This window comes from Arvicola amphibius, chromosome 3 (genome assembly GCF_903992535.2).
Source record: "Arvicola amphibius chromosome 3, mArvAmp1.2, whole genome shotgun sequence".
NCBI lineage: Eukaryota > Metazoa > Chordata > Mammalia > Rodentia > Cricetidae > Arvicola > Arvicola amphibius.
The window spans coordinates 89620592-89630239 of NC_052049.1; the positions used below are offsets into that span (position 1 = coordinate 89620592).

Genomic DNA, 9648 nt, shown 5'->3' on the forward strand with positions numbered 1-9648 from the left:
GCCTGTCCTGGAACTTGTAGACCAGGCTGGCCTCGAACTCAGAGATCTGCCTGCCTCTGCCTCCCGAGTGCTGGGATTAAAGGCGTGCGCCACCACCGCCCGGCTTAACACCTGGCTTTTTAAAAAGAATTTTAAGAAGGAGATTTGGCCAGGAGGTGGTGGCGCACGCCTTTAATCCCAGCACTCGGGAGGCAGAGGCAGGCGGATCTCTGAGTTCAAGGCCAGCCTGGTCTACAAGAGCTAGTTCCAGGACAGGCTCTAAAAAAGCTACAGAGAAACCCTGTCTCGAAAAACCAAAAAAAAAAAAAAAGAAGGAGATTTGATTGAGAAAGATACCCAAAATTGACCACTGCTCTCCATGGGCTGCACCCCACACACACATATGCACACACTAACAAATACAGTACTGTACTAAAGCCCATGAATTGGTGGGCTGTGATGGCGCACACCTTTAATCTTGGCACTCAGGAGGCAGAGGCAGGTGGATCTCTGTGAGTTTGACACCAGCCTGCTCTACAGAGTGAGTTCTAGGACAGCCAGGACTACACAGAGAAACCTGTCTCCAAAAACAAAAACGGGGGGTGGTTAGAGAGTTGGCTCAGGGGTTAAGAGTACTGACTGCTCTTCCAGAGGGCCTGAGTTCTATTCCCAGCAACCACATGAACTCACAACTATCTGTAATGAGATCAGATGCCCTCTTACGTCTGCTCTTTTCTGTTATGCAGACATACATGCAAATAGAATACTCACATACATGAATAAACAAATCCTTTAGGGAAAAGAAAGTTAAAAAACAAAATAGTCCATGCATTTGGACAGATTTTGTTAGCAGTAATAAGGCTCAGAGTCCTAGGATGTGGCTTTCAGGTCCCCAGGCCATGCAGGCTCCTGACCTCTCCTCCCCATCACTGCCAGGAACTGGAGAACTTGAGCAAATGGGGCCTGAACATCTTTTGTGTGTCGGAGTACGCCGGAGGCCGCTCGCTCAGCTGTATGATGTATACAATATTCCAGGTGATGGGGACAACAGGGAGCTGGCTGGGGTACAAGAGAAGGGGACAGGATACTGGGACAACGGGGTCACTGCCCTGCCCTGTTGGCTCCCAGGAGCGGGACCTGTTGAAGAAATTCCGCATCCCCGTGGACACCATGGTGACTTACATGCTGACCCTGGAAGACCACTACCACGCTGACGTGGCCTACCACAACAGCCTGCATGCAGCCGATGTTCTGCAGTCCACACACGTGCTACTGGCCACGCCGGCACTGGACGTAAGTGCCTGCCACCTCCCCTTGTCACAATCTTCTTTCTGTGCTGGTCTCCACTTCCCATTTATCCCTCCGATCTTCTCTATCCTGTTTTTCTCTCTAATCTTATCTTTTCTAGTTTTTGCTTTGTTTGTTTGTTCGAGAAAGGGTTTCTCTCTAGCTTTTTTGGAGCCTGTCCTGGAACTCACTTGGTAGACCAGGCTGGCCTCAAACTCACAGGCCTGTCTCTGCCTCCCGAGTGCCTGACTTTTTTCTAGTTTGTTTTTGGGGTTTTTTTCCTCCCGCTTTTTGAGACAGGGTTTTTCTGTGTAACAGCCCTGGCTGTTCTGGAACTCTCTTTGTAGACCAGGCTGGCCTAGAACTCACTGAGATCCACCTGCCTCTGCCTCCCAAGTGCTGGGATTAAAGGCGTGCATCACCACCACCTGGCTTGTTTTTGTTTTTATCTTGTGCTCAAGCGTGTGTGTGTGTGTGTGTGTGTGTGTGTGTGTGTGTGTGTGTGTGTGGTGGGAGTACTGCACATGTGTGGAGGTCAGAGAACATGCCTGCGTGTCAGTCAGTTCTGTCTTTTCAGCTTGTTTGAAGACAGGATCTCATTTGTTGCTGAACAGGCCAAGCTAGCTGGCCCAAGAGCTAAACTGTGCTCTGATTCCCATCTCACTGTAGGGACATTGGGATTACAGATATACACCATGGCTTGTTTATGGGTGCTGGGGATTCAGGTCATACAAGACAAGTGCTTTACCCACTGAGCCATCTTCCCAGCATCCCTTTTTGTTCTGAGATATTCCCAGCTGGAACTCACTATGTAGAGCAGGCTGGTGCCTTACTCATAGAGATCCACCTGCCTCCCCCTCCTGCGCGCTGAGATTAACACCTTGGTTTTTGAAATAGGATCTCTCAGTGGCCCCATCTCTGTCTGTGCTCCCTCACCTCTCCTTCTTGCCCCCAGGCTGTGTTCACAGACCTGGAGATTCTTGCTGCCCTTTTTGCTGCTGCCATCCATGACGTGGATCACCCTGGCGTCTCCAACCAGTTCCTTATCAACACGAGTGAGTGACATTTCAGGGCATAGACAGACAGACTCTGGCTGAGAGAATGCTAGGCTAGCTGGGGATGGGCTGATCCGGATGAAGGTGGAGCCAGTCGTGCTGTGGAGACTGGACCACCTGGCTAGGGTAGGGGCTAGCAAGGCTAGCTTTGGGGGCTTAATATACTGGTGGGAATCAATCTGCCTGTGGGCCTGGCTTATGGACATGGGATTGAACCAACTGAACTAAGGGTGGAGCCAGCCAGATGGGGGGGCATGAGTGAATGGGATGGGCCAGTTGGGGTGGGGTGAAGCCCACCAAACGAGGTGGGGTGGTGCATGAACAGCCTAGGCGGGGCAAAGCCAACCTGAGGGTGGAGCTTACGAAGATATTCTTCTGGACTTGGGTGGCACCAGAGGATGGAGCTAGTTGGAGAAGGGCGCACACTGGGCGGGGCGTGGTACCCAAAGTAGCCTCCCCTGACCTTAGTCTCGCCGCAGATTCGGAGCTGGCGTTAATGTACAACGACGAGTCTGTGCTTGAGAACCACCACCTGGCTGTGGGCTTTAAGCTGCTGCAAGAAGAGAACTGCGACATCTTCCAGAACCTCACCAAGCGCCAGCGACAGAGCCTGCGCAAGATGGTCATCGACATGGTGGGCGGGGCCAGTGCGGCGGGCGGGGCTTAGAGGGCAGGGCGTGGGGGCGCGTGCAAAGGGACCTTTAGAGGCTCCCAGTTGGGCAGAAGAAAAAGTTCCAGGGCCAGGGTGGGTGACAACGGGAGTGTGGGCACACTTTCACCACTTGACTTGACACCACCTTGCCCGCAGGTGCTGGCCACAGACATGTCCAAGCACATGACTCTTCTGGCTGACCTGAAGACTATGGTGGAGACGAAGAAAGTGACCAGCTCGGGAGTTCTCTTGCTGGACAACTATGCCGACCGCATCCAGGTTCCCCTGCGCTCAGACCCTGCCTCCTGAATGGCCCTTGGTGTCATCCTCTTCCATGTTCTTAGTTTCTACCTCTCCCGTCCGTTTTCCTTTTCCAACCCATGCAGTGCCTTCCTTCCCTTTCTTCTCACGCTTTTTGCCTCTGTTGATGAAGCCCTTTGTTCTCTCTGACCCCCACGGCTCTCTCCACAGTCCTGACCTACCCTGTCCTGTCCCTCATTTCTCTCACCTCTGCATTTTCCCTCACATATGCTTCTCGCCTCTACTTTCTCTTTCACTCCATTTCACCCACACCCAACACACACACACACACACACACACACACACACACACACACACACACACGGTGGGATTAAAAAAACATTAACCCCGGTGAGTACCTTTAATCCCAGAATTCCAAAAGCAGAGACAGGAGGATGACCACAAGTCTGAAACCAGCTGGGACTCCATTTGGAGACCCTTTACAAAAACAAAACCAAGCCACTAAGAACTAGATCTGAACAGTATTATATGCCTTTGATCCCAGCACTTGGACGATGGAGATATGATCAAAGTTCCAGGTCATCCTTTGCAACATAGTAAATCCTGTCTCATAACACCGGGAGAACAGTCAGAGCCCCGCCCCCCCCAAACTGAGGTTCAGCCTGGTCTCTGACAGACCCTGCATTCACCAGGTCCTCAGGAACATGGTGCACTGTGCAGACCTCAGCAACCCCACCAAGCCCCTGGAGCTGTATCGACAGTGGACCGACCGCATCATGGCCGAGTTCTTCCAGCAGGGCGACCGGGAACGGGAGCGTGGAATGGAGATCAGCCCCATGTGTGACAAGCACACGGCCTCTGTGGAGAAGTCTCAGGTACCAGGCTAGGGCTGCAGGGCACAGCACAGGGTTCGCTTGGCCACCTCTGCGAGTTTGCAGTCTCTGTGGGAAAGGAGCTATGCTCAGTCCTCTGTAGCACTATCCTCCGAGGCATTTAATCCTCTGGTGTTTGATGCTCATTTTCACAGATCTCTGACGCTTTTGCACCTACCACAACATCCAGGTCTGCTGCAACCCTAGGCAGTTTTCAGAGCAATGCTTTGTCTGCAGTGGAGTGGGCTATGGGAATGGGGTTGTTTTTTTGTTTTACACTTAAGCCTTGAACTTGCTATTACCAAGGATAAATTTGAATCTCTGCTCTTCCTGCCTTACCTCTCTTGTACTGGGATCATAGGCCTTTGCCACCACACCTGGTTTATGTGGTGCTGGAAATGCAACCCAAGGCTTCATGCATGCTAGGCAAGCACACTTTACCAGCTCAACTACAGCCACAGTTCCCCTTTATGGGTTTAAAAAAAAAAAGCAAGCTGTGTTACTAATCTCACCGAGGAGTAAGATCACTACCACAATTCTTGAGCCAAATTTGAAGCAAGTTTAATAAATGCTGGCCAAGATGATGGACACCGGCCAGGTCCATACCTGGGTTCCCAGAGCTGCAAACCACATTCATTAGAGGCTCATGAAGGCAAGACCATAAGGGTACATTCTTCTCACCTTTGTGCAATCAGGGTCAAGGGTACGTCCTGACGTGTGTCCTGCCTGTGTACCTCCTGCCTACATGTGACCAAGTATGTCTTGTGTAGTTGCTTGTTCACAGATGCAAAAACACATGGCTTGTTATGTTACATGAGCAGCAGCCCCCAGCATTCCAGGAAGTTACCTGTCCTCGGGCAAGTGGGACTTACAAGTTAGAGGCGTTTGTGCTTTATGGATCTCTTAAGCGCAGTAATTAAAGTGTCAAACATAATGTGAGCCCCACAGTTTGAGCATATACCTGTGTCTCCACTGTGCAAGTGACACAGCTGTAGTGCTAGCTGCTCTTTGTACTGAACTTCGGGGCAAGCTGGGACCGCATAACAAGATCCTGTCTGTGGGTCAAGGAGATGGCTGAGCAGGTAAAGGTGCTGGACTGAATGTATAGAAACGAGTCCTCAAGACTGTCCTCTAACCATCACACCATGCCAAGGAACACACGTGCCCCCAAAATAAATTAATTAAATTTAATAAAAGTGATTTTGGGGCCATGCGGTGGTGGTGCACACCTTTAATCCCAGCACTTGGGGGCGGGGGCAGAGGCAGGCAGATCTGTGAATTCGAGACCAGCCTTGTCTACAAGAGCTAGTTCTAGGATAGGCACCAAAAACTACAGGGAAACCCTGTCTCAAAAATCAAAAAAAAAAAAAAGGGGGGGGGGTTGGTTTTGTTTTTTAATTTTCAGACCAGGCCTCCCCATATATCCCTGGCTAGCCTGGAACTTACTGTGTAGACCAGAGTGGCCTGCAACTCAGAGATCTGCCTGCGTCAGCCTCCTAGTACTGGGACCAAAGACCAAGTGTGCAGGTGCATGTTTTTTTAATCCCAGCACTTAAGAGGAAGAGACAAGGCTGGAAAGATGGTGGCTCTTCTAAAGGACCTGAGTGGGACCCCTAGCAGCCTCATGGCTGCTCACAGCTGTGACTCTAGTTCCAGGGGGTCCAGCTCACTCATCTGTCCCCCTTGGACGTCAGGAACCCACATACTACACATACATACATACATACATACGTACATACATACATACATACATACATGTAGGCAAAATGTTCATACATATAAAATTAAAAATAAATAGGAGGCAGCATGAGGCAAGATGTCTGGGACCACATGGCCAGCCTGGTCTGCATAGTGAGTTATGGGACAGCCATGGCTACACAGTAAAAGACTGTCTCAAAAAAAAATCACTAAGCCGGGCGCACGCCTTTAATCCCAGCACTCGGGAGGCAGAGGCAGGCGGATCTCTGTGAGTTCGAGGCCAGCCTGGTCTACAAGAGCTAGGTCCAGGACAGGCTCTAAAAAAGCTGCAGAGAAACCCTGTCTTGAAAAACCAAAAAAAAAAAAAAAAAAAAAAAAAAATCACTAGACGATCCATACGGAACTGTTTTTAATTTGTTTGATGTTTTCCCTATACATATGTATGTTTACCATACGTGTGCCTGATGCCTGCAGAAGCTGAAAGAGGTCATCAGATTCCCTGGAACTGGAGTTACAGATGGTTATCAACTGCCATGTGGGTACTGGGAACTGAACCCTGGTTCTCTACAAGAACTAGTGTTCTTAGCTTTGGAAAATACTTAGTCTTGGAAAAAATAAAAGAGCTAGTCTTCTTAACTGCTGAGCCTCTTTCCCAGCCCAATACGAAACATTTTAAGTTTTTCTGGCTTGCTGACTGTTCGGATTTTGAGACAGGGGCTACTACTATAGACTAGGCTGACTTAGAATTTATGGTAATCCTGCTGCATTAGAAGCCTGTTTTTTGTTTGTTTGTTTGTTTTGTTGTTGTCGTTTTGTTTTTGAATTTTCAAGACAGGGTTTCTCTGTGTAGTCCTGGCTGTCCGGGAACTCTTGGTAGACCAGACTGGCCTTGGCCTCAGAGATCCCCTTGCCTCTGTCTCCTGAGTTCTGGAATTAAAGATATGTGCCACCACCACCAGGCTAGAAGCTTGTTTTTTGAGTAGACCCTGCTGTTAGCTGCACCATGCCACTTCTTAGACACTGCTCCTCTTCCCTAGGTGGGCTTCATTGACTACATTGTCCACCCGTTGTGGGAGACGTGGGCAGATCTCGTCCATCCCGATGCCCAAGACATCCTGGACACGTTGGAAGACAACAGGGATTGGTACCACAGTGCTATCCGGCACAGCCCTTCCCCACCCCCGGAAGAGGAGCCGGGAGGGCTTGGCCATCCAGCCCTACTTGACAAGTTCCAGTTTGAGCTCACATTGGAGGAGGAGGAGGAGGAGGAGGAGGAAGAGGAGGATTGCTTGGAGGTTCTGGGATTGCCCACGGCTCAGGCTACAGAACAGTCCAAGGTCAAATTCTCTGCTGCGAGAGAGGGGGAAGAGTGTCTGAGGCAGGGGACAGTCGCAGCGTGTGTGGCTCCCAAGGAGTCCACGGAGGCTGTGGGCTGCTCCTTCAGCTCTGGAACCCCCATTCTGCCTGACTTGAGGACCCTGTCCCCCTCAGAGGAGGCCCCGGGCCTCCTGGGCCTCCCCTCCATGGCGGCAGAGGTGGAGGCCCCAAAAGACCATCTGGCTGCCACGAGGGCTTGTGCCTGCTCTGGGACATCAGGAGACAACTCTGCCATCTTCTCAGCTCCAGGCAGGTCTGGGTCAGGTGGGGACCCTGCCTGAGCCCTGTTCCCTTCACCCGTGGGTCCTCCCTCCTCCCCACTCTCCCCACTCACCACGGACCACCTCAACAACTCCTGGCCCTCCTGAGAAAAAAGAAAACAGAAAAGTGGGTTTTTTTCTCTTTCTTTTTTTACCCTTCCCTGCTGCCCTTACCTACAGGGCTTTTTTGTGGAGGTGGGGTCTGGGGAGCCAGGAACTGAAGTCCCCAAAAAGGGATTTTATTTTTTGAATTTTAATTGTAACATTTTTAGAAAAAGAACAAAAAGAAAAAAAAAAAAGAATGAAACACAGCAACTGTAGATGCACCCCCTCCCCATTCCTGGTCCCCCATTTTCCCTCACCTAACCCATCATGTCAGCCTCAAGTCCAAGGCTCTCTTGAGACGCAAGTCTAGGTGGCACTGCCTTTTGGGCTGTTCTGGGGTTCAGAGGATGTCTAGAACCCGATTGGAAATAGCTGCAGGGAGAGCCACAAGGAGGGGACTGGTCCATAGCAGGGGTCCCGCTCCCTGGCTCACTGTCCCTTCCCACGATGTCTTCCATCTCTTCTTTTTCTTATTTTTTCCTAAAATCCTGGCCATGTGGATGAGAGGTGGTCAGAAGAGCTATTGCTTTAGAATCCGGGGACCCTGGTTTCACCCCTCTACCAGTCTCAGGCCTGGGGGCTAAAGTCCCTTCTTCGGATGGCATCTCCTTCCTGGTCCACTTGGGTCACTTTGAATTCTCTCCGTTGGAGGAAGGGGGCTCTGTCCATGCGCACGAACATCCTCCTTCCAGCTGCTTCTTCCTCTTGTTTCTGCCTTAAAGATTCCTGTGGCCGTAGATGAAGTCTCGGTGACTCCCTCCTGTTCTCTGGGTGGGCAGCTCCCCAGCATAGACACCCCTTTCCCAGCATCCACTCCACCACCTTTTCAGAGTCTCACTCAGCACCCCCCAACCCTCGTTGCCCTAGGAGGAAGCAATAATGGTGTGCACCACATCCTCTCCTTCTGGGCAGCCCTTTCCCTCCCTGCACCAAAGCCGTCCCTCCTGTCCTTACCTTACTGAGCCTGACCTTCCCCAACCACCCAGCCACAGGCCGTCCCTAAGCAATATCATAGAGCAAGGCCATTTTCTCCAAGCCATGGGGTGAGGGGACTTTTAAAAAGGAATGACCCCGCTTTCCCCTGCCACCTCCAGCCATCTGCAGCAGGGCGGTGGGGGAGCTCTCATCCCTTGCCTGCCCTGTTACATCTCTGTACACGGTACTGTAGCCCTCCCCCCAATTCCTTCTCCGCTGTCCTTCTGTCTAACCCGCTAACCCACACTCCCAACCCCAATGCTTACAGGGTTTTGTTTATTAAGCAAAGGTAGTGTCTGTCCTAGCTGGTCATGAGAACAACCCCCTCTCCGTGTGTGTGTGTTTGTTTGTTTTTTTGTACATATGCTAAGGTTGGTGTATAAATTATTCTAAGACAGAAAGGGAGAATGAACTTGCCTTTCCCATTGGGAAGGTGAGGAAGGGGATCTCCAGGGAGAAGCAACCCTTTCCTGCTGTATTATACAAGCTGTACCATATTCCCTGAATGGAGGGTGGGCATGCGGCCAGTTTATGCAAAATTGTGTCATCATACCTGAGGAGGGACAAGGGCTGGCCAGTGCTTGCACCATGTCCCCTTCTCCAAGAGCCCAGGATGGGGTTGGAGGAGGCGAGATCCCTGTACTCAGTCAGGGCTCCTCCCTGCCAAAGTGGGTGCAGGGCCCCATGCGCTGCCTACATGTTGTCCCCATTGACAATTGATCAATTGGTCTGTGGATTGACAATCAGTCCTTCAATATTGTCCCTAATTAAAGTGAGGCTCTCTCTGATGCTTCCAGCTGCTGGCTGATGTGGCTTCATTTGTTGCCTGGGGTTTTTTGTTTTGGTTTTTGAAGTTTGTTTATGTGAAAGATTGGTTATCTGGGGGCTGGGGACACACGCGACAGTGTATGCTGAGGTCAGAGGACAGCTTCTGAGACTCGGTTACCTTCTTTCCCCGCTAAGCCGCCCTGCCTGTCCGTTTTCTCTGAAACCTGGCTTTCATGTAGCCCATGCTGGCCTCAGACTCTAGAATTGCAGGTGTGTGCCACCTTACCTGGCTGTCACTCAGCCACTCACTTTAAGACTCAGTATCACTCAGTAGGATCTGTGGCTTGAAGCCAGCTGTG

At 51.0% G+C, this 9648-nt stretch overlaps 1 protein-coding gene across 4 annotated transcripts in view; it reads left to right on the forward strand.

Annotated features, from left to right (window-relative positions):
• Pde4a (phosphodiesterase 4A) overlaps positions 1 to 9317 on the forward strand; it is a 29796-nt gene extending 20479 nt beyond the window's left edge. For all 4 annotated transcript variants that reach the window (XM_038323258.1, XM_038323259.1, XM_038323260.1 and 1 more), the window contains 7 exons: positions 916 to 1014; positions 1108 to 1272; positions 2222 to 2321; positions 2801 to 2955; positions 3130 to 3252; positions 3927 to 4109; positions 6842 to 9317. In XM_038323258.1, coding sequence (XP_038179186.1) covers positions 916 to 1014; positions 1108 to 1272; positions 2222 to 2321; positions 2801 to 2955; positions 3130 to 3252; positions 3927 to 4109; positions 6842 to 7462 — 1446 coding nt within the window. In that variant the 3' untranslated portion in view covers positions 7463 to 9317. The remainder of the gene's footprint in view (positions 1 to 915; positions 1015 to 1107; positions 1273 to 2221; positions 2322 to 2800; positions 2956 to 3129; positions 3253 to 3926; positions 4110 to 6841) is intronic.
• Positions 9318 to 9648: the final 331 nt, after the last annotated feature.